General features: G+C 41.5%; 1 protein-coding gene across 3 annotated transcripts in view; it reads right to left on the bottom strand.

The window, feature by feature from the left end:
• Positions 1 to 24,840, bottom strand: part of PKD2 (polycystin 2, transient receptor potential cation channel) — a 57,080-nt gene that overhangs the window by 18,377 nt on the left and 13,863 nt on the right. For 2 of the 3 annotated variants that reach the window (XM_081593637.1, XM_081593648.1), the window contains exons 3-6: positions 10,597 to 10,730; positions 8,698 to 8,948; positions 4,555 to 4,779; positions 1,441 to 1,669 (exon numbers count right to left, since the gene is read on the bottom strand). In XM_081593637.1, the coding sequence (XP_081449763.1) occupies positions 1,441 to 1,669; positions 4,555 to 4,779; positions 8,698 to 8,948; positions 10,597 to 10,730 (839 nt within the window). The remainder of the gene's footprint in view (positions 1 to 1,440; positions 1,670 to 4,554; positions 4,780 to 8,697; positions 8,949 to 10,596; positions 10,731 to 24,840) is intronic. The other variant, XM_081593657.1, reaches the window with a different exon arrangement.

Here is a 24,840-nt window from a genome sequence, read left to right as displayed (position 1 = left end):
CTGGGCTGTGGCAGGTGCCGTGACCTTTGCTGTTCATTCTCTTTCTCTTCTCATGATCACAGACCACTTCATCAGCCCTTCCTGGGATGGCTGTCCTGGTGATTATCAGAGTCAAGACCTGACTGGCTGCCAACCACAGATGAAAAAGACTACCTCACCACCTTCCTTTTCTTCTCTGTAAAGGAGTCCCAGTCTTAACCTAGTATTTTTGCACTGGTAGTAGGAATATTTCCTTTGAGCTTTTTGGAATACACTGATAAGTGTTTTCTGCATAGACTTAGCTGAAAGAAAATGGCTGACTGACTGAATCTAAAAATAACTTTTACCAACTCTCACTAGGTACCCTTTGTTTTAGCTCTGCCCAGGACAAATGTTTATAAAAACATGGAAGTAAAGTGAAGTGAAAGTCGCTAGTCATGTCCGACTCTTTGCGACCCCATGGACTATACAGTCCATGGAATTCTCCAGGCCAGAATACCGGAGTGGGTAGCCATTCCCTTCTCCAGGGGATCTTCCCAACCCAGGGATCGAACCCAGGTCTCCTGCATTGCAGGCAGATTATTAGCTGAGTTACCAGGGAAGCCCATCAATATCATATCATAGAAAGACATTGAACTTCCTTGAGACTCTTCCTTCAAAATAGAGAATGAGAGAGAAAAGAGAGGAAAGAGAATTTATGAGAGTTTGGGTCATTATGCAGCACTGAGAAATTGAGATTTTCATCTCTATCTACAGAAGAATTTTCTTTTTCTGATATAAGCTTCACAGAAAGCATGCCCTATTTCTACAGGGTCAGAAAAGGTTTCAAAGGAGAAGTAGGGTTCCAGTATCTGTTTCCTATTCTTATAAAAGCACACTGTCTGAATTGTTGTCTTGTCAGTACTAAGAGTTAAAAAAAATAACAACAATAGCATAGGGAAGCAAGTTTCCAAGGAAATACTTGCAAAATTCTGTGGCTGCTGAGCCAAAAAACTAGCCTCAACTTCCATGATATGAACAAGAAAGAAAATATTAAAACTTTTATGCAAAAGATAAGAAAGTGTTAGAATTCTGTTTGTATTTATTTTTATCCAGACATTTAAAATTCTATGATGTGTATGATTTTGCAAATGCACCTATTACACCACTACCAAAACAGAATAAACAAAACCTTGTTTTCTTTCCCACATCTCGTATGGCATGCCAAAACCAAATATGAATTTCTAAGCTATTCTTATTATTAGTGTGGCCAAACGACAGCCTATTGTAAATGCCTCTCCACTTCATATGCAGAAGGGTTTCTCATGCAAAATGAGACAATTAGGAACACTGAAGCTGTTATCACAGAGGATAACTTTAGATTCTCCTTCAGGAAGATAAAGACCCACAATAGTGAGAACAGCAAAGACTCAAACATGTTTCTATAACAGAGAGGAGATTTGGTGTTGTTCTCCAACCTACCACGATGATCACAACATCCAGACAATTCCAGAAACTCCTGAAATAGTGTAGCTTGTGAATGCGAATTTCCAATATCTCTTCCACCACATAGTAAAGGATAAAGAAACAAAAGATAATCTCACAGGCTGCCAGGAAGAAATCAAAAGTTGTAACATAGCGGATCAGCTTTACAGGCTGAAATTGCCAAGATGGAATCACACCTCCTGTTGCTGGGAATTCAATCAGTAACCTGCATTGTAATAAGAACAGTTAAAACAATAACATCAACAACACATGGATGCAGTCAGGGAAGAACATCATCTACTCTGTCCCTGCACTAGAAGGTAATAAAACTGCAACCACAAGTCACCCCAATTGTGTGTGTGTGCTCAATCGTGTCTCTTTGCAACCCCATGGACTGTTCCCCGCCAGGCTCCTTTGTCCATGGGATTTTCCAGGCAAGAACACTGGTGTGGGTTGCCATTTCCTACTCCAAGGGATCTTCCCAACCCAGGGATCAAACCTGCAACTCTTGCATCTCCTGGATAGGCAGGTGGGATCTCTACTACTAGCATCACCTGGGAAGCCCTAGTCACCTGGGAAGCCCTAGTCATCCTAGTTTGGGATGACCACCACAAGTCACTCCAAGCAAGTGACAAAATGTTCTTATAACAGCCAGTAACCCCCTCCTTGTAGAATTTTGTGTCACAAGAAGAACAAATCTTGTCTTCCCAAATCCTCCCAGACCAAAGAGATTATTTCTCTTCAGTCTCCCATTTACTTTTCTGGTATTCATACTACTCAAAATGCTGTATAATCGTTTTTTAAATGCAGAAATTAATCAAACAAGCCTTTTTCAGACTTCTATTAAATGTAAATCATTTGCAATGAAGAACATAAGAAGTTTATGTCATCTTTCAAAACACCTATGGCCCAGCTGAGAAGTAGGATGTCTATTTCATATACAGATAAAGATAGGGCCTGCGTTTCTCATTCATGCATTTGGTGAATCAGCATTGAATATTTGCCTAGGGAAACATTTCTGCTATTGGAACTTCCTAGAACCAATTCCTTATAGAGAATTGGTGCTTAGTAAATGTCTGATTGTCTGAAACTGTAACATATGTTTTTACATTCACACTGAAGGCACTGGTCTTTAGTGCTTTATCATAATTGAAATGAAGATGCTTCTTGCCAAATTCAGCTTTACAGGTGTCACAGTGAGAAGGTTAAATGATTCACTTAATGGTATAATTTCCCTTCACACTAGAAATAGACTCTCTAGTCTAGATCCTTTAAGATTTTTTAAAAGACCTCCAGTCAGCTATTAGGCATAACTATCTCTCCCATTACAAGATGGACAGGGCAGGACCTCTAGAACCTGAGTATCTAAGGCTCAAGCATGAGCAACACTCAAGTACACGCAGGGACTATAGCAAATCAGAATTAGTCAAAGAGACGTGAAACATTTCCCTTCCTTCAGAGTATCAGTATCCTGTTTCCTTCCTATTTGATATGCTAGAGAGTAGGAGTGAGAACCACAAACCAGAGAGCAATACTGAAATGCAGAGCCTTGTGACAGCCTCAGTATAAACTCCCAAGGGCAGGAAGTGGCCTCTGTGTGCTGAGTCACCACGCTCTGCCCATTCTGATTCTGCATGGTCAACCCCTCCACATACTGAGGCAACAATGCAAAGAAATGAAGCAACTGCCTTGACAATATTCACTCTTGAAGTATGGGGAGGAAGTGAGACATACTCATTTATACCTTCTATATATAATGTTACTTCCTTAAATGTCAGTCAGAGTTGCTTGCTTATGTTTATCCTCTTTCCGTTCGCACTAGAATCATTAAGAGATGTTCAATAATAATTGCAGCAAATTTTCATTCATTTCTAGTAATATCTATTACTTGATTTAATGTAAATCACAATGTGATTTAATGTGATAAAAGTTGTTAGATAAATAGACTGGGAAAATCCACTTGGCTATATAATGTAGAGTTTGAGTTTAGTCTCAAAAATAAAGCTACTACAACAATTTATCCTTATTATTTGGTGGGTAAACATGTGCAGGGCTTCCCAGATGGTGCAGTGGTAAAGAATCTGCCTCCCAAGGCAGGAGACTCGAGATGTGGGTCGATCGCTGGGTTGGGAAGATCTCCTGAAGTAGGAAATGGCAACCTGCTCCAGTATTCTTGCCTGGAAAATTCCAAGGACAGAGGAGCCTGGTGGGGTCGCAAGAGTTGGGCACAACTGAGCGATTTGAGCACACAACACAGACAACACAAACGTATGTGCAAGTAATTCATGTTGGCAGTGTTTGGATGTTGCCACCATATTCACAAGGAAGATTAAAGTGGGTGGAGGCCGAATCTCCAGAGTTCTGCTTTTTTATAGCACACTACCTTCGAACATGCTATTTGTTTCTTTTGTTTATTGTTTATCATTTATTATCTCCTCCTGATTGAATGTGAGTATTCTGTTCACTGATACATGCCAAAAGACTTGAACAGTGCCTGGCATATACTAAGTGTCTAATTAAGGTTTGTTGAATGAATGGATGAATGAGAGGCCCAAACAAGCCAGTGGGATTTTTTGTTAGTTTCCTCACTATCAGCAGAATGGTCATGATGGTAACGTCACAGAATCGGTAGAAGGAACCTTATGTGTCTTTTTAAGTGTGAGCAGATACCTAGGTGTCCTGCTCAACCCAGGCATAGCCCCTGACTGTGCTTGTGTTCTGGTAACAGGGGCATCGTGTGAGAGTGGGAAACTCAGGAAGGTGAGACAAGATTTGATGCCAGGGCTCCTTGGTAACAGAGCATCTTCATAATGGGAAAGGATAAATGCTAGCAAAACACAGTGCTTTATCTGAGCAAGTTCCAGCTTTGGGATGAACTTGGAGTAGAGTTAAGGTTCTTCTTAACTTGCAATATTCAGAGAACCTAACTCCTTTCCCCTAAATGTCCCCATCCCAATAAGCTTTTGGTTTTCATCCCTCCTTCTTATCAGTTCTGATCCTTGACACTCTCATGCAGACAACTGCAGGCAATGGTTTTCTGGCTTAAAATCCAGACTAGGATGTATTTACAAATATACAGAAGCGGAAGCAATGAGTGCCCTTCATACACACCTGATCACGCAGAACAGGTTAATGTTGGCGTTGTACACTGAAAAATCAATAAAAATCACCCTGGTTCCTCGGTCCAGCCAGACATTTTTCTTGAGGTTAGCAACCTGAGCGGCTGTTTCCTCTCTCGTTCTTGACAAATCCAGGTAATAACCAGCTCCACTATAAGTTGCAATCATTCCCCAGTGGCTACTCCCATTCAAGTCTTTTTCACTTGTGTAGATCCAACTAATTAACAAAACAAAATAAACAGGTAAAATCAATGGAACACTTGGAGCAGTTACAGAGACAACTGGTTCCTGGTAAGATAGAATAGGTATTGATAAAAAATAAATGCAAGTCTCATCAAGCTGGGTAATGTGCTTTCCACGGCGCTTTGTGTTTTCTTACATAATTCTCATATAGCTATTATCCTCCTTCTAGGAATAAGGGCCTTGAGACTTAGTGAGGTCAACTCTGTCTCAAATCTTTTTACAGTAAAGTCAGAAACCTACCCCAGAATTGTCTGTATTCAGAGGTCTATTCTATTAGTTCTCAGCTGATATGGTTGCCTTCCAGGGTAACTTTGGGACTAGATGATTTGAGGCCTCCCAAAAATTGCAGCCAAAACAGGTACAAATTCATCAAGTGCCACTGGCAGCAACTGAACTAAGTAAGACTCCGCAGAGCATTGGGAATTTAATCCACAGACATTTACAGAAGCTCTCAGGAGGCAGATGATCCTTTGGCATTAATGAGGATAGAAAGACGAACCAAGATTCTTTCTCTCCCAAATTTATAGTAAGCAGGGAGAGAAAAGTTGTAATTAAACCATGAAAATACAAGGTAGCAGATAATAAGAACCGAAGAAGCAGCATAGAGAGATTGCTTGGACCAATCTGAGGGAAGCTAGCCTTCTTTGAAGCTTCAGTGATGAAGAGAAATGTGAATCAGAGAAGGATTTGGGAGGAAAACATGTTGAACATAGGCTGTGGAAGGTAAGCAGGATTCAGACTTACCCAGGGAGATGGGGAGGATGTTTTTAAGCCCGAGCGTGGCAGAGTCAGGGAAGTACAAGGTATCTGCCAGTAGTTTGGTTTGGCTCCCATATGATGAAGAAGAGAAGGCTGAAAGATAGACTGTGGTCAGGTAGTGAGGGGCAGGCCTCACAGGGTCACCGAAGACAAGGTTTCTGGGAGGCATAGAACAGGGTTACTCTGGTGACTGCAGACAAGCCTGAAGTGGTGAGGAACAGAGAATTCATGGGCAGAAAAGAGTCAACATAGTGGGTCTTGGACCACCTTTTCTTAAAAAGCCCTGCTTGCAAGGTTGGTCCTCAGTTGGTATATGGAATTTAGGTGATAAACAGCTCCTTACACTGATAAAAAACTTTCTCTGACCAGAAACAGTGGCTTGAGGTACCTAGGCTTCTATACAAACAAGGTGGCTTATGCTGCATGCCTGCTTTCCTTCTGGGAGTCTGGGATTTGAGGATGTGCCAGGCAGAGCCTGCCTATGTGACCAGTACCCAGTAAAACAGGGCAGGCAGCAAGTCTCTGATGAGCATCTTGAACAGACAACGTTTTCTATGAGTTGTCACAGTGTGTTACTGGAGGAAGGAAGCTCCGCTGGGAGAGGACCTTCGCAAATTGCCCCTGGTTTCCTCCAGACTCTGCCCCATGCACCTGTCCCTTTCTCTGCTTTTGCATATCCTTTCACTGCAATAAACCTCAGCTGTGAATATATGCTGAATCCAGGGAGCTCTTCGAGCAACTTGTTGAACCTGGGAGTGGTTCCTGGGACCCCAACACAGCTGAGTTAGCTGTCCCTACAAGAACCAAGAGGTGACGAGGCCTGAACTAGGGCAGTGAGGTGGGAAGGAAAAGGGAGAGCTGATACCGGGCCATGGCAGTGACTGTCAGCAGAACCTGGCACTGATTTGGAAGTTGGGGCAAGTGAGAGGAGACCTCTGAAAAATGACTTGAGTCTCTTTTTGGGCAATTCAAAGATGGTGGTGCCATGTACAGGAGGGAGTTCAGATCCAACAAGAAAGTGATGAGTTCAGTTTGGGGCATTTTGAATTACGGGAGCTACAGATAGCATGCAGACTCATCTTCTATCACTTGAATATCAGCAGTGCCAAGACAGGGGTGTGCTTCTGTTCTGTTTACTGCTGCTTTTTCACTCCAGCCAGATGAGAATTCACTGGGAATATGCCTGGCACATGTTAACACTCAGTATATTTGTTGAAGGAACAATGAATCATCAAACAGAGAGGAGAATGGGAGCCATCTGAATATCAAAGGAGAGAGTATAAAGAAAGAAAAGATAGAGATCTGAATATAGAACCTGGAAATAAGAGAGAGGAAGGGGGTTGTAGAATTAAGAGAGACTCAATTTCACTATCACTCACCAAAGTCAGAACAAGCAATCAACAAGACCGTATCCCGCAGAGGTGTTGATGGGGATTATGCTGGTAATGGATCAGTGGATCAGCAAATGGAACAAACCCACTAGTAGCTTCTAAGAGAAATGTCAAAAGCAAAGGCTTAAGCTTTAAGATGTGAATCAATGGTAATGAAAAGGAGGAAGCAGTGAAGACTCTTCTTTCAAGAAGTATGGTGATGAAGGGAAGGAGAAATGGGAATAACTCAAATTCTGGCAGGACCAGGGATGGTTTAGAAATACACACAGGAAGGACCCCTTCATTAGCCCACCCTTCATGGAAAATCACTAATTCACTGTGTATCCAACAGGCATTTACTGAACATTTTGGATGTTCTAGGTACTGTTCAAAGCTTTGGAAATATACTGGTTGAACAAAACAGAGTCCCTGCTATCAAGAAGCTTGAATTCTGCTAGGAAGCTTAGGGCAACAAGCAGCCACCAGAGTAACATAATTAATATGGAAGAAGCAATGTGGTATCACAGAAGAAACATGGGCTTTGGAGTCAAGCTGGTTAAATCCTAGCATGGTTCCATTTACTAGCAGAAACGCTTTGGGTAAGTGAGCCTCGATCTTTTCATCTATAAAGTGGAGCTGACACCTATTTCAAAGTTGTTTTCTGTGAAAAGTAGAGGAGGTAATGCATGAATTCACTTTTTAAATAGCATCTGGCATGGACTAGAGGCTGCATACATCTCTCTTATCAATGACATGAAATAAAATACGAGATAAGAAAATAAATAAATAAATATGAGTTAAGGAGCCACAGTTAAACACATGCTTATGCTTTGCGGGGACTAGAAAATGGAGCATTAGAGAACAAAATCATTTGTCACAACCTGGAAAAATTGTGTTTTGAGGATTCAGTCCCTTTACTCTAAATCTGATGTGTATTAAGTTTGTTTCTTACAGGACGGGGCATTAAAGAGGGTGTGCACTGGATGACAAAGAACCTGGTTATCGAAAAGGTGTTTACTGTCATGAGTGTTAACTAGTATGGATTCTGGTGTCTTAGTTCCCAACAAAGGGATCTAGATAAACTGAAAGAGTTTAATAAAGCTTAGAAGAAAATTCTAACCATAGTGACTTACCCAGGGCCCATGACCCAAGAGATCCACCTTGGGACAGCCTGAGAGCTCTTCTCACTTTTTATAATAATTCTAGAAATAATGACTGCCCTCCCTTAATACACACAATGTTTTAAGTATGGTTATCAAAGAGCACTAAAAAATCCCTGCAAATACACACAAGGTAGACATGTACTCAAAATCATAAACACACATTTGAGGATAGGTTTTAAACCAGACAGAAAAACTGCCTCAAAAACTTACTATACACTTCAAATAATTGTACTCTTAACACAAATTTATTTCTAACAGCTAATAAAAAAGAATTTCTGTATCAAAACAATTTCCTAGTAACAACCTAGTGAACCATGGCACTGGATCTACAAACATAGGATCCAGGCATCTTAAAAGAAACCTCTGAAGGCCCAGGTAGCTTTGGGCCTGTGCGGATGTGGTCAATATTTAAGCCTTTTGAAAAATATATAAGTGGAAGCTGAAGCATGTAAAAAGTAGAGAAAACTTGAGAAGCCAGAGTTTGGCCACGGCCTTAAATATAAGCATTAAAGGCATATTCTCCTTGGTGATGGGGTCAGAGAATGACGGAATGAATGTCCATGAGAAGCCAGGGCCCAGGTCCACAAGCCAGACACTTACGCAGTTCCATTTCTAGGACCGAATGGAGCCCGGTCTTCACTGCTGATGGAGTAGACATCATAGCACTCTTTAATCTCATCTCTCAAGTCCAGGGGGATGGAACAGGATCCATTTCTGACTCTGAGTTGCCGTATACGTGGTACCCCTAACAGGAGGTTCTCATAGTAGATGAAGCTTCGGTTGTCGGCTTCCGTTCTGTTGCTGGCCTGCGTCTTCCAGTAGAGCCCATCCAACAAGGCGCCTTCTGCGAACTGAAAGAAAAGGCAACATTTTCAAAAAGCTCCAAGCTCAGAGGCTGCCTTGTTTCTTCCTGGAATGCTTGTGTGACCCACAGTTTGACAACTCTGTGAACAGGGTAGAGTGACAAGGGTGGGTCTTGCTATCAGAGAAACTGGATCTTGCTCCAATCATGTTCCACCATTTAATTGCTAGCTGCGAGGACTTGAGCGTCTGTAATATCTATCTTTTTTTTTTATTTTTTGGCCACATCACGTGGCATGTGGGATCTTAGTTCCTTGACCAGGGATCAGACTTGCGCACTCTGTAGTGGAAGTGTGGAGTCCCAACCACTGGACTACCAGGAAAGCCCCTGTAATATCTATCTTTTGTGTGGTTGCTATACCTGGCACAGAGTGGGCACTTCATAAACAGTAACTTGGATTTTTACCCTAGTTCTAAAGGCTGGGGGGGATGGTGCTATTTGCATAAATCCATAACCATGATCAATTTCACTTTCCCTTATTAAAATAGCATCCCACATAGTAATCATGGTTCGTTATCACTGCAGAGAAGAAAGACTATCACTTTGATTACCAGTCTGCTATCTGGTGGATCTTTAAATTGTCTGGAGTTTTCTGTCATATTGTGAACTCTCTAACCCCCCACTCCCTCTTCCTCCTCTCTGTTTTTAGAGTTTGGCATTCATCATCACAGAACTGTGTATGTGTGAGACATCTCTTACTAGCTTGCCTCTAGGGATGACAAACTCAGTTGTTTCTCAGTGTCTTATCTTTATCAGATGGTAAACTGAGAGGGAATGCTTTGCTTTCTTGAGATGGAGAAGATTTATATATGTGGTTTTTGATTCCAAGAATTTTTAGGCATTATTTAGTACACTCTGCTTCTCGTGATCCACTTCCTCTATCTTTAAAATCAACAGCTGTGATGCCAGAGTTTAAGAAGAATGTTAGAAAGTATTTCCCCAGGAGGAAACAAGCATTTTCTCTCCAAATTCCCTCCCCATATTCTTAGATTCTGTATACATCTTTGAGATCAGTTTAATATTTCTCCTGACATTGCTTAATGCTTATCCTCTAATGTTAATGTTGGAATTTGTGACAATTTGGGGAGGGGCTGGGTTGAATTTTACATTAGAAATCTTTGAAAGAACATGCCTGCCTTGTAGTAGGCACATGAATCCCTATTCTGGGGTACATGCCACCATCAACAAAAGAGACAAAAACAGAAGTAAAACAAGACAAAACAATCAAATTCTGCCCTCATGGGCCTTATATCCTAGGAGATACTCAACAGGTATTTACTGCATCATGAATGACTGAATGAATGACAACTCAGGGTGAGGCAGTCTCTGTCACACTATAGAGAAGTCCCTTCTTCTTACTTCTTAGCCACATGTAAGCACTCTGCATGTTAGTTTCTTCATTTACAACCTGGGACATGATTTTTGTACTTACGTTATTAGGTTACAATGGGGGTTAAATAAGGTAAGGTATGAGACAAGGTACATGCAAGGTTCTCAATGGAAGTGCTAACAACTCACCATAACTTATAGCATCTCACCCAGTGTTCAGTGCATAGCAGGATCTGTAGACGCCACTGAACTGAATTTATGAAGCCAAATGAACAATTTTCAATGATAAAGAGGTCATTTGCAAATACCTTCCAGAAGTCTTCCATCGAAGAAAGAGTTTTAAAGTTAGTTTTCTCCATTTTGGACACTGGGGTGTCCAGGAAGAGTTGTGACATGATCCGGGTATAGTAGTACACACTGGAGCTCATCATCCCATAGGTCACTGGAAGACAGAACGAGCCAAATGAACTGTGCAAAGGACCCAGCACACTCGCTCACACCGTCCCGGGGGACATGCAGATAGCCATCCTGCTATTCCTTCCCTTCATCATTCTTCCAAGGTTCCTCCCCAGTTCTCTGGCTTATAAAAGAAATAAATTAACACTGGCTTATGTGAAACAGAATTGGCTTACTACTGAACATCAGATTAAGATCAGGCATCTCTGATCTTGACGCTTGGGACTTCCAACGTGCCCTTCAACTTCACTTCCCACCACCTCCCAGAACACTCTCCACACCAGTGAGCCTGATGCCCCCAGCAGAGGCCACCTGGAGCTTCTCCTCCTCCTGCTGTGGGCTGCTGCTCACTCTCCCCACAATAGGATGGGCAGGCCATTCTCACTTTGTTCTCAGATCAATTTTCCATTCTTCTCTGCTCTACTCTGCGCCTCATGGCTGACCCCTACAGACCACACCACTGGGCTCCCCTGCATTCAGTCAACAGGAGGCAGGACAGGAGATCTGGGGGCCCAAGAGTCGGGTTTCCCCCTCCGCCCTCTCCCTCACTACCTGGATGCAGTTTGGCAGGACCCTCTAACTGGCCACAGCTGCTGGGGGCATCTGTTCTCCAGTCACACTGGCCTCACACCATGCCATTACCTCTCCTGTCCCTTCAGGCCTGGAGATAGGAATCCTTCCCGGCACCTCACGTCCCCTTGCTGACTCCTGTAAACTTGTCACACCTCTGTAAACAGCCCCTCTGTTAAACTTTCTTTAATTACCACTTGAGTCTCCCATATTTTTCCTTCTGGGATGCTAACACAGACACATCTGCCTCTCACCCACCCACCAGATCTTGTATGGCACACTCTAAATGCAAGCCACAGCCCTGCCGTGAAAACTTGCCAATCTTACCAGCCCATTCTGAATGGTCCTGGAGAAAGGTGGGGAGATCATACATAGTCTGAGTAGGTCACAGGAGATTAGGATTTGAATCTGATCTGTACAAATCAGGTCTGTGACCTGTACAAGTTGCTTGTGACCTGTACAAGTAGCTTAAACTTTCTAAGCCTCAGTTTCCTCTTCTATAAGATGGAGATAATGAGTTATCTCTTGGGAGTTTTTGGTACTTAAAAATTACTAAAATTTATCCAGTATAGCGGTTGACACCTAAATGTCTAATAATGGTGGCTCCTCCTCCCTAACCAAACCACTACAACAAATCTATTAAAAATCTCAACACTTTAATGGGTGCTGTCTTGTGCTGAACTCTAATGACTACAGGTATAATATGCTATAATAGCTAAGTATGCCTATATACTTCAAGAAGGAAGAAATTACTTCTTCTTATGTTTCTTTTGATCATAGAGGTTTTATACATCTTTTGGCCACAGTTCTCAACACTCAGGAAGTGATGAATACTAGTTGATTCTATAATAATCTTCAGGATAGCATAAAATGCATTTTAAAACCTCATAGTAAGTGATTTGGGGTTTAAATGGTATTTAGTAAAATCCTTCCCTCACCTAGTCCCCTTTCCCACCCAAGCATAACAGAGAATTAAAAAAGGAGTGGATAATAGTGATCCAAACATGTATGTGTCTGCAAGTCCAACTCGAGCAGTCAGTGGAGCAATAAACACACACAACCACATGGCTTGTGTGGTAGATCTAGAAGGGTAGGGACATCTTCCAGTCCCTTCCCTTAGTCTCCCTCTGTGTCATCCTATGACCCACTAATTAGGACAAGAATACTCCTCTTTCAGTGTTACATGGCTTGCCACCTCTTAAAACCACATTGGACCAGAGTTACGGGTTTGGACTTTTAATCCACTCACATTGATGGGACAAGATGTTGTACATGAAGATGAGCAACATGTGATCTCTGTCCTCAAGAAGAGGAGCTCACAGTGTCCCCAAGGGACGCGCTGCCTGCCAGCCCCCACACAGGGGTGGACAAAGTACAACGTACTCTACAAAGGCCTTCAGATCCAAAGCAGACACCACACTCAAGAGGAGGTGTGAAGGCTCCGCAAAGTCAACTAAACAATTATTAAACTGATTTTTTTCAGTTAACTTGAAATCACAATTTGCTTTGGATTGGCTGGTTAACATAGATCATGCTTAAATTTTTTACTTGTGGGTGTTTTGGGTTGTTGAAAAAGAATTACGACAAACTATTTAAATGTTTTTATTTATAAATATCGTGTGTGGATAAATATATGTGTGTGTATATAGATATGTATATATTTTAGCCATTGATTTTTAAATGTATCTCCTTTATTGGCCTCTATTTTTAATAGACTGCTTTTGAAATTCTCAGAAACTGTACGGAATCTAAAGGGAAGTGATACAGCCTCTTGGCTACGCAGCGCCACCTGCTGGACATCCAGAGGAACAAGGCCACTCAGCACTGAAGTGGATGATTATTCTAACACATTGAACTCAGTCCCTCCCTTGTGCCAGGCAGTGGGCTGGTCCCAGGGATATCCTCAAGTGACAGCTCCACACACTCCAGGGGTCAGCTGCACCAGAAGTCTACCTAGGCTGTAGCTAAAGGACATTTAGGATTTGGAGTTAGAATGATTTGGGTTTGACTTTCAGATTTGCTTCACCCTTAAGTCAGCCTCTATGTTCTTAATTGTGGGTTTCAGTATCTTGGGATCTTGGACAAGTATTAAACTTTACTGAGCTTGAGTTTTATTATCTAGAAAATAGGAATAATAACATCTAGGGCTTTTTGTGTAGTTTACCTGGAATAATGCATGTTAACACACATTTTGCATACTGTTAAATATAACAGAAATGTAAGACTGTTACATCATTTCTCCCTTCAATCTCTGATAGGGAAAGCCCACTTGGAAGGTAACATATGCTCTTGAAGTGAACTGAATTGTAAAGAAAAAGAGTTATAGCATGAAACAACCATAAATGAAGCTCAGAAGAGAGAGGAAAATACTTTAAAATATAAGGTAAAGAACACATATATACCCCATGTGTATGCATCTTTTTCTGCCATTTAGTCCTTAACTCTCAAATTCAATTTCTAAGAAATAAGCCAGAATAAAAAATACTATCACAATATCACCAAATAATCAGCATGTAAACTAACTGAAGCTCTCTTAAAACATGGCCGCATTTCAAAATAGGCTATAAATACCATTTTATTCTTAATATGGTTGAAACAATATTGGCTCAAATACTAAAAACTATATAAAGGGGACTGCACTGTATAAACTCCAAATCAGTGGAGAGAAAGCAAAGAGAAAATTTCCAATGTAACAACAACAACAAGAAAAGAAAATGAAAGGTAACAGGAAAGCATAAAAAGAGAGGAAAAAATAGGATGGCAGAAATATTGGACAAAAGCATGAAATGTGAAGAGGTTAAACTTACTAGATGACAAAGTCTTAAATATTAATTAAAAATTTAAAATATATCTTTAGAATTTTTATGAGACTCATTCAAAATGAATTAAAAAATAAAAGAGTGAGAAAATATACATTATATATACAAAAGGTGTGAAGTTGTACAATAATCTGATAAGGAGATTATAAGGTGAGTACTGAGTTAAAGTGAAAGATTATTTTATGTTGATAATTGATACTTTAGACAATAATTTAACTATAGTGAACTTTTATGTACTGAATAACAATATCAAGATACATAAGATACAACATCAAGATACACAGAAGGGAATTACCAAAACCACAATAGCAGTTGGAAACTTAAATTTATCTCTCTCAAACTTTGACGGAGAAAAAAAAGATAAAAATGATCGAGGGATAGTAGGGGTTTTAATAGAATAGATGACCTAATGTATGGGCTTCCCTGGAGCTCAGATGGTTAAAAATCCAGCTGCAATGTAGCCGAGACCTGGGTTTGATCCCTGGATTGGGCAGATCCCCTGGAGAAGGGAACGGCTACCCACTCCAGTATTCTTGCCTGCAGAATTCCGAATGTATGTATATCAAACTTAATACTGTGTCAAAGGAGATCACTCACGTCCTTTTTTGAATCTCCATGGAACATTTAAGAATAGTCTAGGCCACAAAGAAAACACCTGCAAATCCTTAAAATTAAAGATCAACCAGGCAGGTATCCTTATAAGGAGATGGCCATGTGAACAAAGAGGGACCAGGGAGAAGGCCTGTGAAGATGGAGGATTAGAATGATACGGCTATACGCCACAAATACCAGAGACTGCAGGCAAACCACCATAAGTGAGGAAGGGGCAAGGAAAACTCCCTGGAGGTTTCAGAGGGAGCATGGTTCTGCAGGCACCTTGATTTCAGACTTCTATCCTCCAGAGTGTTTTTTGTTGTTTAAAGCCAAAAAACTCAAAGCAAACAAAAATCTCTAAAATAAACAACCTCTACAAAAGAAACCTCCCCAAACCAATCAAACAATAGTTTTTAGACCATAAATGCAGAAATTTATTTTTAAAGGATGAACAAAGATACAGATAAAATCAAACCATGTAGAAATTAAAATGTTTTCTCTTAATAATTCTTGGGCCAACCAGAGAGGAAATAAAAAACTGTCACACAAATATAAATATACCAGATGTAAAGGCAATAGGACCAATGTGCCTAAGTCTCAGTATTCCAGATCATCTACCACAGAGGGAGTAATGCCACCACGATTAACAGAAAACGTGACTTCTCTGCTACCTCTGGTTGCACTGTATCCTCACAGGGATGTGGCGGAAATTAAACAGCAGCAGCTATTGGAAGGGACTCTACAAACTAAAAAGTGCTTACAAATGCAAAGTACCACACAGAAATCAAAGAAAGTTTAGGCTTGCACAGTTTCAGTTGTCATATTAGGAAAAGCTCTGTATTAGTAAAGGAAAGAGGCTTCGCAGGTGGCACTAGTGGTACAGAATCTGCCTGCCAATGCAGGAGACGTAAGAGATGTGGGTTTGATCTCTGGGTTGGGAAGATTCCCTGGAGTAGGAAATGGCAACCCGCTCCAGTATTCTTGCCTGAAGAATCCCAAGGACAAAGGAGCCTAGTGGGCTACAGTCCATGGGGTTGCAAAGTGTCAGACACGACTGAAGCGACTTAGCAGGCAGTGAAGGAAGAGAAATACTAATGAATGTGAGAGAAAATGAAAATGGGCAAAGTCATCCACACTGAATGGGAACATTGATGTGCCATCTCTGAGACGCACCTTCCCGCTGCCTTGCTGCCTCCTGGCAATGAGGGAGAGGTGTGTGAACTAGTCTGATAATCCAGCCTGAGGGGCACACACTTGGGGGAGGGGGCTGGTTGATAAAGGCTTCTCCAGAGATCTGGCTCTCAAGCTGATCCTGAAGGATGAAGAGGAACTAAACAGACCGACAGGAAGGGGACAGCAAGACCCTTTTGAGACTCGCAAGTAGTTTGATGTAGTTAAAGTACCAGAGAACCCCCACCTACCCACATCCAAGGTCAGGAGTAGGGGCTGTGCTTCGCTGGAATGGCCCTGTGGAGATACCCCATGTCCAAGGTCAGAAAAACCCCAGTAAGACCAGAGGCACTGGAACGTCTATGAGGAGATACCCCACGCCCAAGGGCAAAGGAGAAGCCCCAGCAAGATGGTAGGAGGGGCGAATTCGCGTTTAGAATCAAACCCCATTCCTGCCAGAGATGCCCAGAGGGCTCAAACAAACCTTGTGCACACCAAGACCCAGGGACCCTACAGAGACTGAGACAGAATTGTGTTTGAGCGTCTCCTGTGGAGGTACGGGTCAGCAGTGGTCTGCTGCAGGGACAGGGGCTCTGGGTGTGGGTATGGCATAAGCCAGCTTGGAGGAGGTCGCCATTAACCCCACTATAGAGCTGCCAGAACTTAAATAGGACTGGGAAATAGACTCTTGGAGGGCACAACAGAACCTTGTGCAGGAGAAAGGAACAGTGACCCCACAGGAGACTTAAGCTTGTGGGTGTCTGGGAGTCTCCGGCGAAGGCATGGGTCAGTGGTGGTCTGCTGCAGGGTTGGGGGCACAGACTGTAGCAGTATATGCCTGGGATCTTTTGAGGGAGGTCACCATTATCTTCATTACCTCCACCATAGTTTGGCCCCAGGTAAATAGCAGGGAGGGAACACGGCCCCACACATCAACAGAAAATTGGATTAAAGATTTACTGAGCATGGATGGCCCTGCCCATCAGAACAAGACCCAGTATCCCCCTCAGTCAGTCTATCCCATCTGGAAGCTTCCATAAGACTCTTATCCTTCTCCATCAGAGGGCAGACAGACTGAAAACAACAATCACAAAAAACTAACCAATCTAATCAGATGGACCACAGCCTTGTCTAACTCAATGAAACTATAAGCCATGCTGTGTAGGGCCACCCAAGATGGACAGGTCATGGTGGAGAGTTCTGACAAAATGTGGTCCGATGGAGAAGGGAATGGCAAACCACTTCAGTATTCCTGCCTTGAGAACTCCATGAACAGTATGAAAAGGCAAAAAGACACGACACTGAAAGATGAACCCCCTAGGTCGGGAGGTGCCCAATATGCTACTGGAGATCAGTAGAGAAATAACTCCAGAAAGAATGAAGGGATGGGCCAAAGCAAAAACAACACCCAGCTGTGGATGTGACTGGTGATGAAAGCAACGTCCGATGCTGTAAAGAGCAATATTGCATAGGAACCTGGAATGTTAGGTCCATGAATCAAGGCAAATTGGAAGTGATCACACAGGAGATGGCAAGACTGAACGTCGACATTTTAGGAATCAGCAAACTAAAATGGACTGGAATGGGTGAATTTAACTCAGATGACCATTATATCTACTACTGTGGGCAAGAATCTCTTAGAAGAAATGGAGGAGCTATCATAGCCAACAAAAGAGTCTGAAATGCAGTACTTGGATGCAGTCTCAAAAATGACAGAATGATCTTTGTTCATTTCCAAGGCAAACCATTCAATATCACAGTAATCCAAGTCTATGCCCCGACCAGTAATGCTGAAGAAGCTTAAGTCAAATGGTTCTATAAAGACCTATAAGACCTTCTAGAATTAACACCCAAAAAAGATGTCCTTTTCATTATAGGGGACTAGAATGCAAAAGTAGGAACTCAAGAAACATCTGGAGTACAAGGAAATTTGGCCTTGGAGTACAGAATGAAGCAGGGCAAAGGCTAATAAGAGTTTTGCCAAGAGAACGCACGGGTCATGGCAAACACCCTCTTCCAACAACACAAGAGAAGACTCTACACATGGACATCACCAGATGGTCAACACCGAAATCAGACTGATTATATTCTTTGCAGCAAAAGATGGAGAAGCTCTATATACTCAGCAAAAAAAAGACCAGGAGCTGACTGTGGCTCAGATTATGAACTCCTTATTGCCAACTTCAGACTTAAATTGAAGAAAGTAGGGAAAACCACTAGACCATTCAGGTATGACCTAAATCAAATCCATAACGACTATACAGTGGAAGTGAGAAATAGATTTAAGGGACTAGACCTGATAGAGTGCCTGATGAACTAGGGACGGAGGTTCGTGACACTGTACAGAAGACAGAGAGCAAGACCAACCCGAAGAAAAAGAAACGCAAAAAAGCAAAATGGCTGTCTGAGGAGGCCTTACAAATAGCTGTGAAAAGAAGAGAAGCGAAGAGAAAAGGAAAAAAGGAAAGATATACCCATTTGAATGCAGAGTTCCAAAGACTAGCAAGGAGAGATAAGAAAGCCTTCCTCAGTGATCAGTGCAAAGAAATAGAGGAAAACAATAGAATGAGAAAGACTAGAGATCTCTTCAAGAAAATTAGAGATATCAAGGGAACATTTCATGCAAAGATGGGCTCAATAAAGGACAGAAATGGTATGGACCTAACAGAAGCAGAAGATATTAAGAAGAGGTGGCAAGAATACACAGAAGAACTGTACAAAACAGATCTTCACGACCCAGATAATCACAATGATGTGATCACTCACTTAGAGCCAGACATCCTAGAATGTGAAGTCAAGTGGGCCTTAGGAAACATCACTATGAACAAAGCTAGTGGACGTGATGGAATTCCAGTTGAGCTATTTCAAATCCTGAAAGATGATGCTGTGAAAGTGCTGCACTCAATATGCCAGCAAATTTGGAAAACTCAACAGTGGCCACAGGACTGGGAAAGGTCAGCTTTCATTCCAATCCCAAAGAAAGGCAATGCCAAAGAATGCTCAAACTACTGCACAATTGTGCTCATCTCACACGCTAGCAAAGTAATGCTCAAAATTCTCCAAGCCAGGCTTCAACAATACGTGAACCATGAACTTCTAGATGTTCAAGCTGGATTTAGAAAAGGCAGAAGAACCAGAATCAAACTGTCAACATCTGCTGGATCATCAAAAAGGCAAGAGAGTTCCAGATAAACATCTATTTCTGCTTTACTGACTATGCCAAAGCCTTTGACTGTGTGGATCACAATAAACTGTGGGAAATCCTTCAAGAGATGGGAATACCAGACCACCTCACCTGCCTCTTGCGAAATCTGTATGTAGGTCAGGAAGCAACAGTTAGAACTGGACATGGACAACAGACTGGTTTCAACAGGAAAAGGAGTACGTCAAGGCTGTATATTGTCACCCTGCTTATTTAACTTACATGCAGAGTACATCATGAGAAATGCTGGGCTGGATAAAGCACAAGTTGGAATCAAGATTACTGGAAAAAATAACAATAACCTCAGATATGCAGATGACACCACCCTTATGGCAGAAAGATTAGAACTAAAGAGCCTCTTGATGAAAGCAAAAGTGGAGAGTGAAAAAGTTGACTTAAAGTTCAACATTCAGAAAACAAAGATCTTGGCATCTGGTCCCATCACTTCACGGCAAACAGATGGAGAAATAGTGGAAACAGTGTCAGACTTTATTTTTGGGGGCTCAAAAATCACTGTAGATGGTGACTGCAGCCATGAAATTAAAAGACGCTTACTCCTTAGAAGAAAAGTTATGACCAACTTAGACAGCATATTAAAAAGCAGAGACATTACCTTGCCAACAAAGGTCCATCTAGTCAAGGCTATGGTTTCTCCAGTAGTCATGTATGGATGTGAGAGTTGGACTTTTTAGAAAGCTGAGTGCTGAAGAAATGATGCTTTTGAACTGTGGTGTTGGAGAAGACTCTTGAGAGTCCCTTGGACTGCAAGGAGATCCAAGCAATCCATCCTAAAGAAGATCAGTCCTGAATGTTCATTGGAAGGACTGATGTTGAAGCTGAAACTCCAATACTTCGGCCACTTGATGTGAAGAGGTCACTCATTTGAAAAGACGCTGATGTTGGGAAAGATTGAAGGCAGGAGGAGAAGGGGATGACAGAGGATGAGATGGTTGGATGGCATCACCGACTCAATGGACATGAGTTTGGGTAAACTCCAGGAGTTGGTGATGGACAGTGAGGCCTGGTGTGCTGCGGTTCATGGGGTCACCAAGAGTCAAACACGACTGAGCGACTGAACTGAACCGAAAGTACCAGATATTCAAAAGGAATAGAAGGTTGGAAGAAATAAGCAAAGATCATACAGTGAAATCTATTACATAAAGATTTCAGACTTGATCTGGAAGGTGAGGTGATTATAGCATGTTTCAGGGAAGAATGATCTGGTTTAATCTCGGTCAGAGACAGCAGTCTGGAGGCACACCTGGGAGTTGAAAGTCCAGACATGGGGTGCTGTCCAGCCTGTGGTCCAATGGCGTTCAAGGCCATCTTCTTAAAATTAAATTATATCTTATCAGCCCCCTACTCAAAACCCTGGCTTCCCCTTACCAAATCCCACTGGACCCACAGAGCCTGATCTTTGACCACCTTTCCATCCTTATCTGATGGCACTCTCTCCAGTCACTGCACTCAGCTTCCAGAATGTTCTGGACCCTATCCTGCCTCATACTATTCACTCTTGCAGTCCCTTCTTCAACTGACCGGCTCCCATTCTTGCTTCAGGTCTGAGAGGCTTCCCTCTAGGGAAACGCTCTTCCCCAAATGTCTTTCTTATCACTTGCTACCACATCTAAAGCTAGGGCTATATATGTTTTTAATTAAATTACTAAACAGCCCATTGAATCAATAAATGAAAAAGCAAGGAAAGAGATGATTAAGGTTAAAAAGGATAACAGCAATGTATGAAAGAAGACAGATTTGAGACGCGACATAGAGGAAGAATTATGTGGAACAATCTCACGAGAAGAGTGAGGGAAAGCATCTAGGATGATGCCCATGTTTGGGCATTATTAATCCAATTAGATTAATATTAAGTAATCTAATGAAGCATGTTTGGAAGGGCAGGATGATGAGTCCAGGTTGAGGAATGTTAAGGATGAGATGCCTGTGAGATGCAGCAGGGGAGGGTCCAGTAAAAGTCGGCATGAGGTCTGTAGTTCACGAGAGAGGTTGAAAGGGACTTGGGAGCAGCAGCACACAGGACCAGCTGAAGCTGTGGAAAAGATCCCGTAAAGAGAAAGCCAAAGACTCAGTCACAGAAAATCCTCTGTCTAGACACATTCTGGAAAGAAAAAATTAAGAAAATGAATAGAGCAAGGAGGAACACAGAAAGAGAGGGAGTCACAGAAGCCAAAGAGGGAAGTTTCTAGAGTACCAAATACCACGAGACCAGATGTGAGAGAAAGGCTAAAAGCAGCCCATAAAGTTTGGCAATTAAGAGGTCCCTGGTGACCTGGGTGAGGGTCTTTCAGGAGGCAGAGTGAGGCTGTAGAAAAAGTTAGTAAAATGTAGTCACTAAAAAGTTAGTGAATTTAAGTTAGTAAAACTCCCAAATATTTTAATCCAGTTTTGATTAACATTCAAAGGAACTTGTACATAACAAGTTGTGATGGAAATCTCTGAGGGATGGAGGTTGTCAGTGCAAGTGCTTTACTGAATGCCTGTATTAAGTAGGGTAACTTTTAAAAAACAAACAAGAGAGAAGGATATGTAATATTTACAAAGAAGTTACCACGAAGAAATAAAGAGAAAGCTATGCATGCAAAGGCCATGCTTAAAGTAATATTTATACATGGATATACATTTCTTGCTGTTGTAGTTTTTATCTAGTTTACCAAAAAGGACAAACAGCTGTCCAGCCACAGTGGGTCTTAAGTAGTTACTTCCCACAGACTGGAGCCTGCGAACTTAAAACTGCACATGTTTGCTGTGGGGATCTCCATGGGGAGCTGAATGTTTGTCACCAGAAATGGAATTAGCTCCCGCCAGTGTGATGATTAACCCACTGACTTCCACTTCACTGACCTGGTTGTCAACAATTAATCTGCATGGGTTCTCTTACGAATTAAGAAACTTATCTGTGTACTATCATGCTTACAAGATTTTTACAAGTAAAATAAAATATCCGTTCCCTTTTTAATTGACACAATTAACAAATACTATAGTGTAAGTTTAAGGTATACAATGTGTGAATTTGATACTATTTATTTCTCTTTTTAGAATAAAAGGCAGTCTCCTTCTTTCAAAGATAAAGAAATGGAGGTTCCTAGGTTTCTTCTTAAAAGGGCCCTTCTTGTCCTAGGACATGTGTGTGTGCATGTTGTGGCTTCAGTTGAGTCCAAAGGTTCCTAGGTTTCTTCTTAAAAGGGCCCTTCTTGTCCTAGGACATGTGTGTGTGCATGTTGTGGCTTCAGTTGAGTCCAAAGGTTCCTAGGTTTCTTCTTAAAAGGGCCCTTCTTGTCCTAGGACATGTGTGTGTGCATGTTGTGGCTTCAGTTGAGTCCAACTCTTTGCGACCCTATGGACTGTAGCCAGCCAGGCTCCTCTGTCCATGGGGATTTTTCAGGCAAGAATACTGGAGTGGATTGCCATGTCATCCTCCAGGGGATCTTCCCAACCAAGGGATCAAACCGTGGCTCTTATGTTTCCTGCATTGGCAGGCAGCTTCTTTACCACTAGCGCCACCTGGGAAGCCCGTCCTAGGACATAGCATACTGGATTATGATTATGTTGTTTCTCTCTCCATTTTCATTACTTCTTTAGCTACTAGAGAGTTAAGATTAAAGACTTTCCCACACTAATTGTTTATACTTTCTACTCTGTGAAATAGGCTTTATTTTCTATTCTGTAAAATAGTGTAATCTTAGTGTTTTTCTCAGTGATTGATGGATAGTAAACATGTTAAAATGTTAACCTTTTGTCATATTTCTTGTAAGTATTCTCTACAACTGTTTTCTGCCTTTTAATTCTGTCTGTTCCTTTGATGTATAGAAATTATTAATTTCTATGATGTTGACTCAACTTATTGTGTGATTTCTATTATTATGTTTAAACATAGGAGATTTGAACAATTGGAAGGACTGATGCTAAAGTGAAGCTCCAATTCTTGGCCACCTTATGCAAAGACCAACTCTTGGAAAAGACCCTGATGATGGGAAAGATTGAAGGCAAAAGGAGAAGGCGGAGGCAGAGGATGAGGTGATTAGATTGTATCATTGACTGAGTGGACATGAGCTTGAGTAAACTCTGGGAAATAATGAAAGACAGGGAAGCCTGGCAGGCTGCAATCCATTGGGTCACAAAGAGTCAGACACAACTTAGGGACTGAACAACAGCATATATATAAGTAAGTACTTTGATGATCAATTCATAGGAGTCTTAGGTTTCAAGTAAGAATAAAATCTAAATTACAGGGAAAGTGGGATTACTTGGTTTCCATGGTACTCCTATCCTCTTGGTTAATCAGACTGATTTTAAAGCCATAGAGGCTAGAACCAACACTGCTAAGGTGGAAAATAAGCTCTTTATGGGCATTTAACTGTTCCAAATGAATGTTCAATCCATTAGAACCTACACTTCTATCGAACCTACTGATGAGAGAAGTCAGCCATTGTCAACAATCTTTGGGACAAATTTCGCTCTTATCTACTATTATTAATATAATAAATGACAGCATCCTAGATCTTTTTGTGTACTACTCCTAATTGCCACTTTTAAAATAAGAATCTTTCAAAATAAGTACTCTACAGATGAAAAACAAAGGCTCAGAAAGGTTAAATAACTTGCTCAGGTTTACCTAGTGTGTAAGTGGTGGGATTTGAACCTAGATCTCTGTGATGCCAAAGAATCACATTTCCTACTATTTAGGCTGCCTTCTCGAACCCTATCTACTTCATATAAAGGGTCACTAATATGCAAGGCACAAGGATAAGTACTTATCGTATTTACCCACAGAGTAATGAGATGGATATTATTATTAGTCTTTTGATATTGATATTGCTGGTAAGATTTTAAAACTGGTAATTAAAAAGATGATTTTGAACAAAAGGGAAAGGACTCAATCACCAGGAACCAGTAAGGCTCTGCTTGGAGTAAATCATGCCTACTTATCCTCACTTCCTTTTTAATTTGGTCAACAGCTGACAGACTAGCTGATTGATCAGAAGAATGGTGGAGTTACTCAGGTAAGCGTTTGAAAAAATCTTCCTTATCTTATTTCATGAGCAGTCTGAGCTAGAAGATAATATAATTCAGTGAACTCCACCCAAAGAGCTTTGACTAATGGACTGATATCCTTAGACAAAACCTTTTTGACTTATTAATTTACTAGGATAAGGACTTGGATAATACCAACTCTGCTGATGCTGTAAAGCTGAGAGGGCTAACTGATACATGAGATGGATGAATCTAGATCCAAGATAATTTCAACAGATTGGAATGAGCAGATTCCTAATGAGTTGAAATTGAACAGAGCTGAAAGGGAAGGCCTTCATTACATTCCAGGAAAAATACTCAAATACTAGCTGGGGGACAGAGTGCTTTATAGTTTGTGGTGAAGAGACTAAGGAATGATGTATCCGAGTCAGGCAATGGTAGGATGCACAGATCGCAGTGTAGTATCTGGATGAGAATGCCCATGGCCCTACGTCTCCACTCTTTCATGGTGAGGCTCCTGTTGTACATTCAAAGACTATGATAAACTGGAGGGAATTTCTATCACGTGGGTTGTTTAAAAGCATGTCTCCAATCACATGATCAATAGTTAACTGAACTGGAAAGGTTTAACTTAGAGCAGACTTGGAAGAGATCAAATGTCTGTCTCTAAACTTCTGATGGGCTGGAGGAGAGAAAAGGAAAAAGTCCTTGGTATTAAGTGGGCTTGGAGAGTAGAACCAAGAGGAGAA

Source organism: Giraffa tippelskirchi, chromosome 1 (genome assembly GCF_054371585.1).
Source record: "Giraffa tippelskirchi isolate mGirTip1 chromosome 1, T2T-mGirTip1v1.2.pri, whole genome shotgun sequence".
NCBI classification, from domain to species: Eukaryota; Metazoa; Chordata; class Mammalia; order Artiodactyla; family Giraffidae; genus Giraffa; species Giraffa tippelskirchi.
This window is presented reverse-complemented; position numbering and strand designations above follow the sequence as displayed.